Raw genomic sequence first — 16,860 nt, 5'->3', positions numbered from 1 at the left:
AGAATTCATTTCTATGATTTGTGAAATGATTTTCTCTTACATCATAGAAAACCTCCTCCTGTGAATCGGTGTCGGAGCAGTCGTTCTCATCTCTGGACACCTCCTCTGTTGGGCTGCCGTCCAAGTCCAAGATGTTGCCCAACTCCACCGCGATGGCTCCTTGATTTGATAAGGGAACGCTCAACTGTAAAAGATCAAAATAAAAACAGAATATAAGAGAATGATTTTCCAGAAGGACATAAGACAAACTCTTGTAAGTCTACAATCAGATAAATATAAATTCTGGTGTCAGATCTAGACATTGGGTGCGGTGGCGGGCGACAGACAGAATTCATTTCTAAATGACTGTGGTGTGTTGGTTGTGTTTGTTCTTCCTCACATCATAGAAGACGTCCTTCAGTGCTTTTGTTCCTGAGGTCTGTGTGGTTTCTGTTCCTCTGCACATGACTGATGCTGTGAGGTCATCCAGTAACTGCACATACATTTCCACCCCTTTGCCATCGGTCCGATTCAACAAGTGGCTGCCCAACTCCATCTCCATGAATTGTGGACCGTAAGATCCGTCTTGCTCTAGCAGGCGTAAGGCCAACTGTAAAAGGTAAAAACAGAAACAGAATATGAGAGAATGATTTTCCAGAAGCACAAAGACAAACTCTTGTGAGGCTGTAACGGTGCACAAAATACAGGATTCTGTAAATGCTTTGTGGTCATGAGTTTTGTGTTTCGTATTTAACTGACTAGCAATTAGTTTGGACTAATCAGTCTTACTTTTCATATTACTATAAACCCAGTCTGTCTTTAATGTAACTGATTTAGAGAAGTTATGACCAGTCTTGAAGAAAAAAATGAGATGACTAACTTCTAAGACTAGTCTTAGCAGTTTATACAACCGGCCCCAGGTCTTAGATTTTAAGATTCTTTTTCAAGTGCAACTTAAGTGCCAAAATCTCAGGGTTCAGGTGAATTCAAAGACATTTCTGTAGGAATAAGGACAAGAAATGATATAAATACAGTAGAACTGTTAGATGAGACATTTATAAATGATTGTATTGTGTCGGTCAGAAGTCTGTCGTGTGATTTGTTGTAATAATGTTCTTGACTTACTACTAAAGGATTTTCATCCGAGATGTCGTCCAGCTGAACGCTGAAGAGCTGGATGTTTTCATCGCCGTCAGCAGAAAACAACTGTTTGACTTCGTCTTCAGACATATTGCTGAACCCATGGATCTCTTTACATCCATTACGATCACCCTTAGCAACCAGGAAAAGCTGAGCTGCCATCTGGAAAAGACAAAAGAGTCTCCATTAAATAAAGAAGGTTTTGGGCTAATGATTACACTACAATAAACAAGATATACAACAGAAACACAATCCCTTATGAAAATGAACCATGCTTTTACTACAAACAATATATTTTTAAGATTTAAAAACTGCTCTTAAGCCTGTGTTTCCAATCCAATAATGTAAATATAAAGCGCACATAATTCTTTTTTTCTTATACAATGCTTATTTCTAATCTCTATTCAGTTCAATATCAAATCAACTCTTCTTCCACATCATCTTGACAAAAACACACATTTTAGCAGCAGACACACAAGAGAACGACGGAGAAATCAGTTATAGCAATAAACAAACGAAACCTATACAATCATGGTATGAAGATATGTGGTATTATTGCAAAATGTACACTTTTAACAAAAAACGAAGAAATAAATGAAGGATGTACGATATACTGGTAATTTTCTGTCAGGACATTATCGCATTCATTTTACTGATTTTCCATCAACAACACAACACAAACGTCCAAATACAGATGAAATATCACTACACAACATTTCTTCATATTAATATCATACATTATTGGGTTATTTTGATGGATTTACATCGTAAATTGTCGTTACAAACACAGACATTGGGTGTATTTCCACGACGCTTGAATCGACGCTTGTTTACTCAAACACGCATTTCGATCAAATAAAATGTTTGTTTCGTGAATATTGAACTGTATAAATGTGTTGTGTTGTGTTTTTGTACTCACTTTGCTAGGATGCGATTCGTTCAGTGTGAAAACTGTTGTGATGCGATGCGAAAAGCTCTCGAACTGCGTCAGATGCCACCGGTGAGCGCGAGCAACAGCAGGTGAATGAGCTCGAGCTTCTGCGCGCGGGTTTATATACTACAGCCTGAGCGCGTGGCGTCTAATAGAGTAGAACTGATCTTATCGCCCCTCCCCCACACACTCCTCCTTTCTCAATACTGTAAATCACTGGACAAACACGGCAGTCATTACATTACATGTCAAATCCATATTGATATTTTGTTTTCTTTAGACAATATCTTTTATTAAATCTGAACTCTACTGTAAATGAGCGCGTCCTGTTTCTTGTCAAGTAAATTCATGTTTTTCATGTTCAGTCAGTCATCAAACTTAATCTAGTCAAGGGACTACATGAATGATTTGTGTTGTGTTAAAATAGTGTTGTTGTGCAGATGACCTTCAGTTCCCTCTGTGTGAGACTGCATTAGGAGAATACATTTTAAATTAAGCGTTATTTTATGTGTTTTTAAAGACTTGTTAGTTTTTAATGTTCATTTATCTTACAGATTTAGATCGGCTTGTTATATTTATGAGTTTTGTGGTTGCCATTATTCAGAAAAATATTAAAGAATAAACATGTAAGATTTGTGCCACATCTGACCTAAACTAACAGTAACTAACAGTGATTACCAAAATCATTTTTGATATATGGTTATACCAGCAGTATGTGTAAACTCTTTAGTCTCAGCAGAATGTCTATTGTTATGTTAATGTTATGCTATGTTAAAATATCATTATTGTTGTCATCCATAAATGATCTGTTTTACAAGAAAGGCAGAAGGGAAGCATTGTATTATTTTTCATTGAGATGCCCGATTACAGTTATTCACTTGCAGTCCTTTATAGAAAAAATAAGCTTTAAGGGTGTTGGAGGCATTCTTTTGTTGTCATTTTGTTAATGACACTAGATGGCGTTCAAGTGTTTGTAATGTATTTAAGTCACGTGATGATGAAGGTCAAATAAACTTTTAACCTGTGCTTGTGCCCATAATATTCTGGGTTGTTTTATTTGTTGCCATTTTTGCCATTTTGCACTGCCATGTGGACAATAAATGGACTGACATATCCAACTTATTTTCAATATATGGCCAATGTGTTTATTTTATTCAGGTGTTTATTTTATTCAGGACTAGTTATTTCAGTTTGATATTTTGGCCAATAAATGACCATTTTAAACACGGTTAAACAAGTTTTTGACAGATTCCTAAAATGATTGTGTTTTTTTTCTTTATCAGGTGGTGTAATATATGAGTTAAGCACTATACGTCGATTTTATGTTAATCCAACAATTCTTTTAGCCTGGTGACTGACATTCCTACTCTGCCCTACCTTGTTAAATAGGATTTTTACCATAGTTAAGTGATGTAAATGGATATGACCAAAAAAATCCACCTTAACACCTTAAATTTGGAGCCATGTGATATTTTACTTGGGCTACAGAACCCTTTGTCTGACAAACAAAATTATATTCTTAACCTTTTTATTATTTTAGCCAAGTTTTACATTTAGAAACCAAAATAACGCATTTGAATATTACTTTCTGCCGTACAGATTTTGGTTTTTATTGTAAAACCATTTTAAATGTTAACACACAGAATAAGAAACTTGGTAAAAAAACGAAACGATTTTTGAAGCTTTTCAACTTTTTGTAATTTAATGCCCATTCTTTATTTTTATTATTTTATTTATTCGTATTTAATTATGTTACATTGTTGTTCATTTTATTTTTATTTTATAGGTCTCTGCTTTATTTTGTTTGTGGTGTCTTTGTTATTGTATTAATCTCGGATTTGAGAAGTTTATTTGTTTGTACTTTATTTGTATTTCTGTATATTTGGAAAGAGGTTTAATAAATAAATAAAAAGTTTCACATGAGAGGGCACTGGCTCGAGCCACCCGTAATGACTGTTATAAGCGCGCACGGCAGGCTAGTTAGTTCGTGTTAACTAACCACGGAGAAAGAAATCTGACTCGTACACGAGAAGGCTGCTGATACGCTGTTCGGAACATTTAACGTCGATCCTGTCAGAAAAACAATCATATGGTTTGATGTTTTACAACTATAATACCTGCAGCAACGCATCCAACAACACAGCTGAGCATTGTGGCCAACTCTTATTTACCCCTAACGGAAACAGGCCAGGGACTTCCGGCGAGACCTCGCTCTGATAGGACAGCGCTCGGACGTGACGACATGTGTTGTGTATTGAGAGGGAGTTTGGATCCTTGCTCGTGGATCGCGGGAATTAAAAGGTTGTTTTCGTATAAAACAGTGATCGGAAAACTACAGCAGCGGGTTTGGACTTCGGTACAGTGCAGTCACTTTTATTCGCTTGATTTTGTGAGCGGTTCAACTTGATTTCTGTGTTTTAATGACATTACAGAGGAGCTCCATTGTTAGCCCGCAACACACATAGGTGAAGTGAAGTCGGGTGTTATAATATCTTCTTAAATAAATATACACACGAGCGAATGATCGAATAAAAGTCACGTGACAATGTGAATGAATTTAAATATAAATAAAGAAACAAATGAATGTGTTCGGTTTAGAATGATTTGCTGTTGATCAGAAAAATGTTGGTTGACTGTAACTAAAGTTGACTTGTGTCTTTTACTCATTATATACTTCAAATCCATGCACACTAGGTAGGGTTAGAATTATGTCATTTTGATTTTTTTTTTAATATTAAGGTAATTGTAGGACCTGTTTGATTCATTACTGTAAATATCATACAAATTCAGAATGATGTCCCCTTAGCATTTCAATTAATGTGAAAGAGTTATGCATTTATTCATATTTTTGTATTATAATAAGTATACATTTGTATAGCTATGCTCCGCTCTAAAATCATTGAACACTACATGAAAGAAATATTATTTTAGTAAACGTTGTGAAATTCTTATAAACTATACTGCTTTTAAAGCTTATTATAAAAATACTACTCTACTTACTAAAGTTGATCCATTAGTACAGTTAATGCTACAGAATGCTATAGTATAGGTTAGTAGTTAATTATGTTATACTTCACTGTTTTGTAACAAGTCACCAGTTAACGGTTCGGCCTAAATAAGCCACTTTGACGTTTTTGTAGACTTGATCCCAAATGATTTAAAAGGTGAAGATGAATTCACTGGTGAAACATGTGAGTGCTCTGTTTTCAGGTGTCAGTGTTACGCAGGTCTTGGGTTCTTTAAGCTTATTTGATATTTGAATGGTGACTAATGGTATGATACCTGTTTTTCAGTCTTCGGGTTTGATGACACCTCAGACGTGCGTTTAATTTGAAGAACATGCCTGAAATCAAACTCAAGCATGTTGTGTCCTGCAGCAGTGAGGATCATGTAAGCCGTCTTTTATGGTTCCGAGTCAGAATATGTTCCGAGTCACAACGAATGTTCAATGATGTACAGACACGAGGAGAATCAGAATAAGGGGACAGTGTTTATGTTGTGCTGATGTTGAATGAATATTAGAAATTGTTTTGTCACAGACTCACAAGGCGGACAACCTCTTGAGCTCTGACACTTACAGAAAGTGGAAAGCTGTAAAACCCGGAGAGAAGCAGATTTCAGTGATTCTTCAAGTACGTCTGTTTTATTTCTTCTAGCAATGTTCAGAATAACGTTCACTACATTCTACCGTCACCGCTTTCTTTATTTCTGCATAGCACAGTGTGTGTTTGTTTGATATGTATGCCTATTAGACATCAAGATCAAACATTTTGCAGAAAGAGACATTCAGTTTCTACTCCACAGTATATTGGTATAGAGTCAGTTAAGTGTCCACGGCGTGGAGGACGTGATATACATAAACAGCTTTTACAGCGTGAGGCCTTCTGGATTATCACTTTAGACACGCTGCAGATTTTGACATTCCTCCTTTTTTTTGTGTTTCATTATTTGTAGATTGTTTTGTGCGTATGCGGGTATTTTGTATTTTTTTTATTTAAATTGTATAGTTTGAATAAGACTCCTTATTTCCTTCCTTGTATGCATTTTTTTTCCTTGCTTGTCATGTGATCGTTCACCACCTGGTGGTCTACTATCGAAAAAGAGGGGTCATTAGTGTTGTTGATTTGTCTGATGAAGAGCCCGTGTGCTTGAAACGTCACACGCCATGCTATAGTCTTCTAATCAATCATGTTTTGTATTTTTTGGAGCTTTGGTGTGCCGACTTTTGTATCTAATCGAGCACCCATCTGAGGTTGATGTGCGTGCTCTTGTCCTCTTTTTGATATGTTTGCTTGAAATGCCCTAGTCTACTACACTTGCCAGAATGTGCTTTATGCTACACGGTACAGTGCACAGATTTAGTGTATATGACTTTACCCTCTGTTTTCTGTGTGATATTTTACAAGCAAGAATCATCCACTGTTCCTTTTATTGGACCTTTAAGAGTTTTCACATTTGTACAGGAAAATTGGTTTGAATTAGTTTTTAATGCTACAGTTCAACATAGATCGTTTCATATGTTCGACGACACTTCTTCAGATTGATTGCAGCGTTCTCTGTCTCTCTTGTGTCTCCAGTTTGAAAAGGAAGAGCAGATTCACAGTATAGATATTGGCAATGAAGGTTCTGCTTTCATTGAGGTCCTCGTCGGACATTCCACGTCAGTCAAAGATCAAGATTTTGAGGTGTGACTAAAAGAACCAACATGCATACTTGAAATGATCTGCTATATTTCTATATCCGTTTATTGAGTATCGAGTCATTGATCTGATAATAATGTGTCTTTATTTTTGCCTCTTGTAGGTTCTGTTGGTCACGTCGTCGTTCATGTCCCCGACAGAGAGCCGGAACGGCACAAACACAAACAGAGTGCGCTTCTTCGGCCCAAGCCAGCTGGTGAAGGCTACGGCACAGGAGAAATGGGACCGAGTGAAAGTTGTGTGCACTCAGCCGTACAGCAAGGTAAAACGCTGTCATTCCGGATTCATCCTCATGTCCTCACAAACTCACACAAATTACAGCAGCACATCTGAAGGTGGTATATTTGACTATTTACATTCAGAAAATATATTGTGTTTTATACGTTTACAGCACTTTTGATGAATCATTATAAAAGATCTTTTACTTCACTTTTTCATGTGCGTGTAAAGTTGCTGTGACTGTTAATGGAGGTATTTGAATGATGATTTGTTTTGTTCGTATCTGCAGACAATGGCTTATGGAATCACCTTTATAAAGTTTCACTCGCCGCCGGACGGCAGTGAAGAAGCGGCCACATATCCAGCTGTAAGCGTGTGTTTCTCTGTGTTAAACCTGCTTCGGTTTGACTTCCTCTAACTGAATCTCAAACTTTTGACAGAAACTAACCAAACTGGGTCAGTTCCGGGTCAAAGACGAGTCCCCGTCGTCCAGCTCCAATATTCAGCCCGGCAGTCTGTTCTTCAGCCGAGAGAGCTCCTCTAAACCTTCCACGGGCCTTAAAGGTACCACACAATCACCCGACTCACATCACATATTCATTTAGCAACAATAAACACCATCCATCCTACATGGTATTCAAAAGTAGAATTAGTATGTCCCAAATCACCGTAGTATGTTGAAAATAGTATTCCAAAAATTCCCGGATGGTCTACTACTTCCGATTAGAAATTGGAAGGTCTAAGAATAACAGTAAGCGTAGTGCACTGAGCTCATGCCTAATGCTCATCCAGACGTTTATAATAAACTCTCATTTCACATACAAATGGAACGTTGAGAATAATTTCCATGATCTTTTCTCTGTGTGACACGTTGCGTTTGTCTGTACCAGCGTCTCCTCAGAACGTCAAGCTGAGTTACGCAGCGGCCGCTCTGAAGACTGAAGGTCCATCTGCTCAGAGTTCCAACAGCACCGCATCACAGCAGGTAGCGGTCCGTCTCAAATCAACCGCAAGTACCTATGAACAGATCACACTGTTCTGTTGCGCCCCTTTCACACCGCCAGCGACATGATCTCATTCGTTTCTATGATAGCTTAGCGACATCAGTGACTGTTGGTGACGGGAAGTGTGTGTCTAGCCTAGCGACGCAACAAGACCTGACAGACCAGCGTGCGCCAGATATCCTGAATCGCCTGCCTTCATAACGTTCCAGAATTGTATTCTCATCATGTAAATGAAAAAACTGCTGATGTCAGTATAGTTCATGTGATATCTGATGAGCTTCGGTGTGTCTTCTGCTGTGGCTTTCTTAGGCTCCTGTAAAGAGAAAGTTTGAGTTCAGTAAAGAGCGTCTGGATGCCCCGGGTCCCCCGTCCAAACGTCCCACTGGCTCATCTGAACCCAGCTCGACGACACCCAAATCTAAAGCAAGAACCAGTCTGAGTCCCAGCAGTAAACGTGAGGGAAACACTGTTAATATATTAAACATTGACTCGAGCGTTTTCATGTAAATCGGTTTCTGTGGTCATTGACCCGATGCAATTCTCAAATGTGTGTCATTTCATTTCCAGCTTCTCCAGGCCAGAAGACAGAAGAAACGAAGAAAGAGAGCCCTAAATCCAAGCCAGAAGCAAAAGCCAAATCCAAGAGTAAAGCTGCAGAACCGGTGGCTTTGAATCGTGTCATGGAGGGGGTGGTGTTTGTTCTGAGCGGCTTTCAGAACCCTTTCCGTGGAGAGCTGAGGGATAAAGCGCTGGCCATGGGAGCTCGATACCGACCCGACTGGACCTCAGACTCCACACACCTCATGTAAGAAAGTTCAAACACTCCAGGGTCAAAAACAAATCAAGCTTCACCTCAGAAGAAATAAAACATAGATTTGAGTTTCCTCCGAATGACTTCCCTGTTGAAAAAACAGCATATGCTGGTTTGGTTTGGTTTGTGCTGGTCCGTAGCTGGTCAAACCAGCATCAAAACATACCTAATCCAGCATATGCTGGTTATTTCAACTGGGTTAAGTTTTATATCTAGCGCTTTGTTTTTTATAGTGCTTTTCTCAGTTTTTACCTTCTTGCAAAGCTGCTTTAGAGAACATTACACGTTAGAAGTACAGACAAACTGTAATGAAAAACATAGAACTTATGAAATGAATATTGCAGATCACACAATGAAGCTACACACAAAAACAACACAACCACATTAAACCAAACCCATTTCATGTTTTCACCTGGTGTAATGGCAGGTAGATGAGAGCATTTCTTTTAGGTTTGTTCAAGCAAATAGTAGATTTGCATTACAATAAAAAAGCCATGTTTCTGTGAGATATGTGAGTGATCAGATCAGTTTATTTCAGGATTTAGAGATGGGATGTGAAGTGTGTTTGTTGTTCAGGTGAACTGAATGCTTTTCTCTCTCGAGCAGCTGTGCGTTCTCCAACACACCCAAATACAGTCAGGTGAAATCAGCCGGAGGAATCATCGTCAGGAAAGAGTGGGTACTCGACTGTCACAAACGAAAAGACAAGATCGCACACAAACGGTAAGAAGCATGTCCTTCATCGTGTGTGCTGTGAAATATTTCACTTTCAAATAAAGTGCTATTAGTTAACAGTAGGGCTGTGCAATTAATCGAAAATTAATCGTAATCGCCAATTTTGGCCTTCAACAATTACAAAAACAAAATAATCGAGGCAAAACGATTATTGTGCTGCATTCCATTTTGCAAGGATCCTCTCTTTTCTCGTGGTATAAATCCACAGCGCACCCTCTTCCTTTACAGTGGCTCAGCTGTGCTATTTCTTTACATTTATTTTGCAGTTGAATTCACAGTTTAAAAGCCAAGTTTTCGTTTTTCTATGTTGTTTTAAAAGTTATCGGGACTCAATAATCGGGATCTCAGTATTGGCCAACATAATCGTGATCATGATTTTTGTCATAATCGAGCAGCCCTAGTTAACATTAGTAAATGCTTTAGCTTACAATGAACAGTATAGTTTTTCAGCATTTATTAATCCTTGTTAATGTTAGTTCATTGTGCATTAGCTAATGTTAACAGTGACAAGATCTGATTTTAATAATGTATTAGTAAATGCTGAAATTAACATGAATTAAAGGGACAGTTCGCCCAAAACTGAAAATTCTGTCATCATTTACTCGCCTTCGAGTTGTTCCAAATGTGTATACATTTCTTTTTTCTGATGAACCCAGAGAAAGATATTTGGAAGAATGCTTATAACAGATTTTGCCCCCCATTGACTCCCATAGTAGGAAAAAACACAATGGTAGTCAAAAGTGCCCCAGAACTGTTTGCTGTCCTACATTCTTCAAAATATCTTCTTTTGTGTTCAAAAGGACACAAAAATATATTTGTTGCTACTATGGGAGTTAATTGGGGACAAAATCTGTCTGGTTATTTGTCTTTCTCTGTGTTCATCAGCACAAAGACATTTAAACAGATTTGGAACAACTTAAAGGTGAGGGAATGATGACAGAATTTTCATTTTTGGGTGAACTGTCCCTTTAATGTTAATAAATGCTTTAGAAGTATTGTTCGTTGTTAGTTTATGTTAGCTAATCAAATAAAGTAATTGTTAACAAATAGCACCTTATTGTAAAGTGTTACCAATATTTTATTAAATCCTGATAACATCTGTCTGTCTGTCGAGGGTGTCCGTGCAGACATGTGTCCACTAATATGAATGATTGTTTCAATCGATTTATTTAAAACCTTTATAGCCGCTGCTCACTCAAGATTATTTATCATTGGTGTGTAAACATGTTTGTCTGCATACAGAATCATAACAGACGGTTTCATTTACCACACAATATAATATATACAGAAATTCGCTGTCACTAACTTCAGTCGAGTAAGTAACTTCAGGCCCACGACAGAGACATTTGGATTCGTTTCAAATGCTTCGTGCCGAGTTACGTGTCAAATATTGTCAAAGAGGTTTGTGCTCTTTCTCCGGCTGCATGTGCGATTGTCACGCTTGGTTTTCTTTCAGAACTTTTCATGTATCTGTTACATGATTAATCGACATCATAAGCGTGTCCTGTAAAATCATTTAAACTTGAAAGAAGATTTAAAGAGTTCTCATGCAAAATAAGCTTTTGCTTTGTGAAAACGTGAACACATTATGCACGTTTAAATCCGTATTTCACATATTTGTACAGGACTCATTTCATACATATTTCATATTTAGATGACTTGTGCATTTGTGGCATTTACGATGAATAATTGAAATGTTGATTGAATAATATTCCTGAAAATGTAGCCGAGTCCTGTGCTTTTGTGTAGGTGTAGCATTGGTCCGGTGTGTTAGTGAAGGTTTGTTGAGTGTTCTTTTGTTTCAGGCGGCAGCGTCCTCGTGTGTCTGCCTCTATTGTGATGCTTGGAGTGCCTCCTCACATGATGTATTCTGTGTTTAAAAGCTACATCTGCCATGAGTAATTAAAGCAGACACTTCCTTTGAAGATGAGGAGAGAGGATCTGTCCTCGCACACGCACGCTTCGGCTGAACCATTCACCAGTGCATGTTATTACACGCTGTCCTCGCCGCATCGACAATCCCCTTTACTTTTCCTGGAATCTCACTTGCGTCTCCATGCTCAGTTCTCCCGGATGTTTTTCAGGTATCTGATGGACGGAGCCGAGTCCAGTTCAGAGAGTGATGCAGAAGAAGAGGAGAGTGAAGCGGAAACGGAGCGAGCGGTACATTTCACGACAAACTTTATCATTAAATATAAAGAGCTGTAGGACCTTGCTCAGGTTGTGCTGTTGCCATGGTGACCGCCTCCTCGGATTAACTGACTTCCTGACATGCGTCATGCAGAAAGCACACGAGTGGCGTTAATGAGAAATACATTTCATGAACGCATCATCTCATCCTCTCATAGAAAACTCCAGAAAAGAGACATGTGACCTCACAAAAGCAGCCAATCAAGAAAGAGGAGGATGAGTACGGAGGTTCAACCGATGCAGAAGCCCCAGGTAACACCGCTGCTGTATTAAAACACCTACAGGAGTAGGACATTTCTCAAACTGTGTGATGTTTTGTGGCCAAAGCGTAATATAGAATTATGTGGAATAGAGTCCCTGTAGATTATTGCTGATAACGTGCAAAAGTTAAATTCGCTAGCATGTTAAAAGTATGTATAGCCAGTAGTATTTGGGGGTTAATAAACGGTTGCTTTGAAGTTCTGAATAATCATCTTAAATTTAAGGGCTTTTTTCACTTCGTTAGCGAATATTTCTCATATTCGGTGATATACGGTGGTTGACTGATATGGGTTTTTAATGGTTAAGATTAAGAAAGTCACACAAATGTCATTTCAGTAAGTGACATGCTCAGTAAAGATTTCCATCTACTCTTGACCCCGAGGCCCGGTCTCAGTGAAAATCATTCATCATTACCATGTTAACCTGTTTGCCGTGAGGTCCCTTCACTCCAGCTTCATGTCACAGCGTTACGAGGGAGGAGACGCCGGTCTAATGAAGAGCTTGTTCAAAAACAATAGAACAGAGAGCGAGGGATGATTGGAGAGGCTGGGAGATCCGTGGAAGAGTGGAGACTTGGGCATGTTTCTCATTTCTATGTTAATTGAGTCCACAAGAGCTGCTGAGGCCAAACCTCGTTCCTGCAAGATGTGTTTATGCAAATTAGATTCATTGCGCATCAACGCCGCTTCATTATTATCATTAGTGACGGACGATATGATGGTGTGCACAGATGATGCAAAATATTTGCCTGGCTGTCGATGGGCAGAGCTGCTTTACATTATTGAACAAGTTTTGATTGTCAAGGGTACAGAATTTGTAAATGCTTGATGTGAGGCTCAGGCATTATACAGCAGCACCATAAGGCATAAAAAAATGTGGAACGTACAAAAAAAGTACAACACTACAGACGCTCTTCAAAACGTTACTGTGCATGCGCACTTTTGTGGCCAAAACGTAATATAGAATACTATCGAATAGAGTCCCTGTAGATTATTTCGGATAACGTGACATTAGCTAGCATGTTAAAAGTATGTCTAGCCAGTATTATTTTGGGTTGCCAGTAGAAGAACCGTTACTCGGCTAAACTTAAATGTGACAATGTTACATGACTGATTGTTTATTTAATAAATTAACATACAATAAAATGTAACAAATTGTTTATTTATCACAATTGTTTTGCAATAACCTATTAATTTAAGTTAGCGTTAATATAAATAAAATAAAATAATTAAAAAGTAGTCTGTGTGTATATGTATGTATATAAATATATATAAATTGCTTCATCGGACGCGCACGCCTGGACAACTTCCGGTTTGTGTTTGTGTCTACTAATCTAACCATTTAAATTGTATTTAATTTGTTAATATTAATATGTAGTAATATTTTATTGTATAATAATTGTATTAAATAAACAATTTGTTGAATGGGTCCTGTAGTTCGGTCGCATTTAAAGAAACCGTATGGTACACTGACATCTAGCGGTTGAGCTTGGTATTGCAGTCTATTTTCAAAATATTGGATTGACAAATTTAGCCAAGTAACGCTTATCGGTTTCTTTTGATTGTTGTCAGAAATAATCTACAGGTGCTCTATTGTTTGTGAACGTGTAGCGGAAGTTAAGGCCAGTACACGAACCCGCGCATGCGCAGTGACGTTTGTTTATGTTGTCACTTTGAAACCGTTTATACCGTATATATATATATATATATATATATTAGTATGTATATTTACAGAAGAAAATAATTCGCTGGATTATTAAAAAATATGTCTTTACATTGCAGCACAAATTACTCTGATGATCTGTGTTGTTTTTGTTAAACAGAGGAGGTGGAGGAGGACTCTGGCATGGACACTGAGGATGAGCTGAACAGGTAACACACGTTAATATGATGACATCATCATGTGTTTGTCTGTTGTCAGAAGGCCTGTTCTTCTCCCTCCTGAATTCTCTTGAAATGATGTTTGTTCAAGCTCATGAGTAATGTTGTCTAACAGCTCAAACAGACTTTTGAGTTTGACATATACAAATAAAATGAAATGTATTCTGCACATCTTTTCACAAAATCGGCAAATAAAATGCTGCATGATGTCTCTGAAGACACAGATATGCAGTGCCGGTTTAGTTGTTTGTCTATGTCATGTTTGATGGTTGACCGTTTGTTTGTATGTTGTGATGTTTCAGGGTGGAGATGGAGAGGAAGAGGAAAGGAAGCGTCGCTGACGTTAAAGACGAAGATCCGTACGGCGGCTCCACTGATGAGAACACAGACGCTGAGCAAGAGGAGGATAAACCCATCCCTGAACTGCCAGGTCAGACGGTTTTCACACAGACGCATGAAGAGTCTCTCCTCGTCTAAATGTTTGTTTCGTCTTTCAGGTTTCCTGACAGGAAAGTTCTTCTATCTGTACGGCACGTTTCCCGACAACCAGAAGAGACAACTTCAGCGGTACATCATCGCCTTCAACGGGTGAGAGCCGGACGTTTAATGACAGTATTGTGTGTGTTGAGTGGTTGTTCTGGCCGTCACCCGCGTCAAACGCTTTAGATTCAAAACACGTTAGCGTCGAGAGGTTGTAGGTGGAGCGTGACCGATGAAATCCTCTGCTCTGTTTCATTCTTCAGAGCTGTTGAAGACTACATGAGCCAGAAGGTTCAGTTTGTCGTCACCAGTCAAGGATGGGATGAATCCTTCGAGGATGTGAGTGGTGAAACTTTTTTCCCTGTTTTTCACTTCGCTCATTCACACGGAGTGCTCATGAAACTCTTCTTCATACAAAATAGAAGATTGCTCTTAAGATCAATTCTAGGGACGATTCACATTTCACTTCTTTTGCGCACGCAAGTTCGATATTTGAAATGTTGACACACGATAGGGAGCGATGCTGAAAACGCGGTCGGCGCGGCATCGAGATGGAAATAGTTCAACTTTTCTGAGTGCCGCGCGCGCACCGCGGGTCATTTGACTAGAGAAAGCGGCGCGGCTCACGTTTTCTGTGCGGTTTTAGACGCGAAATGTGAATCGCCCATTAAGAAGTTCTCAAATATTTTTATATCTTAAATCGTAAGAATAAATGACATGCTTTGTTAATTATTACACTCGTCTGCTCGTGTGGTAACTGTATATATTCATCTATACCATAAACTTGTTCTGTGTAACAATTAAGCGCCACACATTCATATATATATACTGTATAAAGAGTTTGGTTCCAAAATGAGATGACTCCATTTTAATTTCAATTTCAATTTTTTTTGTGTATTCCAATTAATATCAATCAAACTGCATTCGGTTTGTTTTGATTTAAGCCATAATAACTCAAATAATTCAGCTAACTAACACAAGAAAAACATGATAACGTAATAAAAAGTTATGAGGTTCGGAACAAACGCTTCATATAGAGTATATTAGCATGTGAAACAACCAAATGCATGTATTAAACATCTTACCTTCATTTTATGGTGATATTTACGACAGCTTTTATTTTGAGAATTTGGTTTCTTCTTAATTTTTTCCCAAGTTCAATCTTCGGGAATTCATAACATTCCTAACTTTTTTCTTAAATTAGAATTTAAGAAAAAAAAAATATGTCCGTTTGGAAGAATGTTTTGTGAATCCGGCCCCTGGTGTTTAAACACATTACAGAAAATCTGACTTGTTCATCATTTTTCCACCCTCACGTGTTTGCAAACCTGTATATGAGTTTGTCCTTCAGTGGAACACAAAAGAAGATATTTTGAGAAATGTCTCCGTGGTCGTTTAGGTTCAGTATATTTAGCTTTGGTGTGTTGCTTTTTAAAGAACCAAGTGAATCTGAGTGTGAAGTCTGAATGTGGTTTATGAGCACTAGTAAACATCACTATCGAGTGCCCTCATTCATCGCTCCAGTTTGTGATTGACCTTCGTTCATCGTTTTTAAAGGAATGTTAATGTGAAATGAGTTTTATGTAGATGTGCTTCTGATAACTCAAATGCGTGACGTTCCGACTGCAGTTGAAACGCAAAGCTCTCTTGTCTTCTGTTGTAAACATCTTATCAGGTGATGCATCTTTCTTCTTTTCATCTTGTGTCTTGAACAGGCTCTGACGGAAAATGGAAATCTGTGCTTTGTGAAGCCGTCCTGGATACTGGCCATCAACGACAGACAGAAGATGTTGCCCTATCAGCCCCACACTGTTGTACCTTAAGAAAGATTAGCATGTGTTGTAGATTCCAGCTGTCTCAAGCCCCTCCCATCATTTACTCCTCCTTTGTTCGTCGCTTTCTTCTTTGTTGAACAGACTGTCTGAGTCGCTCTTAAAATGAAATGTGATGGTGATTTTTGTATGGTCTTCTAAACATCTCTCTTTGTGTTTCATTCAGGAACTTTATGATAATCTGTCAGCAAACGTCAACATACGTCACGTGATTCAGACTAAACCGCAGCTGAGATTAAAGACGCGCTGATTAATATTCATGAGCGCTTCACCAGCCGTCCAGAAGTGCATTTGATAAGCTGTTATGAATCCTTTTAAATATTCATTTTTACAGTCTTGGATCAGAACACGTTCATTCATATTCATATGCGAAGTGAATTATTGATAGCTGCTCTATGTTCATACTGGTTGCCCTCATTAGTCGCTATAAACCCCAGACCTGTTTCAACATCTGTAGGCGTGTCTTTACGATGAATATTCATAATGTCCTTGCTCATGAATGACATCTTTAGAAGAAAAGCGCATTCTCATTGTTGTGTTTTTTCAATGTCCTAAAAGTATTTAATATGTTTCTGGCCTCATTGTGTTTGTTTTGGATTCTCTGTAGATTCTCTTTGTTTTCTTGGTTGAAATAGTCTCTTAATAAAGTTTTTAAGATATGCCTTGTACTCAGATCTTTCACAGGCTTCCCGTGGTCA

The 16,860-nt window shown here is 38.3% G+C and overlaps 2 protein-coding genes across 3 annotated transcripts in view; one reads left to right on the top strand and one right to left on the bottom strand.

Annotated features, from left to right (window-relative positions):
* Positions 1–2,404, bottom strand: part of LOC130557692 (uncharacterized) — a 6,249-nt gene extending 3,845 nt beyond the window's left edge. The window contains exons 1-3 of the mRNA XM_057339682.1: positions 1,105–2,404; positions 380–589; positions 41–184 (exon numbers count right to left, since the gene is read on the bottom strand). Coding sequence (XP_057195665.1) covers positions 41–184; positions 380–589; positions 1,105–1,281 — 531 coding nt within the window. The 5' untranslated portion in view covers positions 1,282–2,404. The remainder of the gene's footprint in view (positions 1–40; positions 185–379; positions 590–1,104) is intronic.
* Positions 2,405–4,287: 1,883 nt separating this feature from the next.
* On the top strand, positions 4,288–16,791 carry xrcc1 (X-ray repair complementing defective repair in Chinese hamster cells 1). 2 transcript variants are annotated; one of them, XM_057340466.1, is made up of 18 exons: positions 4,292–4,406; positions 5,344–5,440; positions 5,590–5,682; positions 6,628–6,735; positions 6,854–7,012; positions 7,259–7,336; positions 7,410–7,533; positions 7,860–7,954; positions 8,283–8,427; positions 8,541–8,778; positions 9,391–9,507; positions 11,604–11,682; positions 11,868–11,961; positions 13,793–13,841; positions 14,153–14,280; positions 14,348–14,438; positions 14,594–14,669; positions 16,046–16,788. In XM_057340466.1, the coding sequence occupies exons 2-18, from the start codon at positions 5,390–5,392 to the stop codon at positions 16,151–16,153; spliced, it is 1,833 nt and encodes a 610-aa protein (XP_057196449.1). In that variant the 5' UTR covers positions 4,292–4,406; positions 5,344–5,389; the 3' UTR covers positions 16,154–16,788. The 2 variants fall into 2 exon arrangements, with proteins under 2 accessions (XP_057196450.1, XP_057196449.1); XM_057340467.1 differs by lacking the exons at positions 5,344–5,440; positions 5,590–5,682 and having other exon boundaries at positions 4,288–4,406; positions 16,046–16,791.
* The last annotated feature ends 69 nt before the right edge of the window (positions 16,792–16,860 follow it).

This window comes from Triplophysa rosa, linkage group LG8, assembly GCF_024868665.1.
Source record: "Triplophysa rosa linkage group LG8, Trosa_1v2, whole genome shotgun sequence".
In the NCBI taxonomy this organism is placed as follows: domain Eukaryota; kingdom Metazoa; phylum Chordata; class Actinopteri; order Cypriniformes; family Nemacheilidae; genus Triplophysa; species Triplophysa rosa.
The sequence above is the reverse complement of the archived record's forward strand: the minus strand, read 5'-3'. Positions and strand labels throughout refer to the sequence as shown.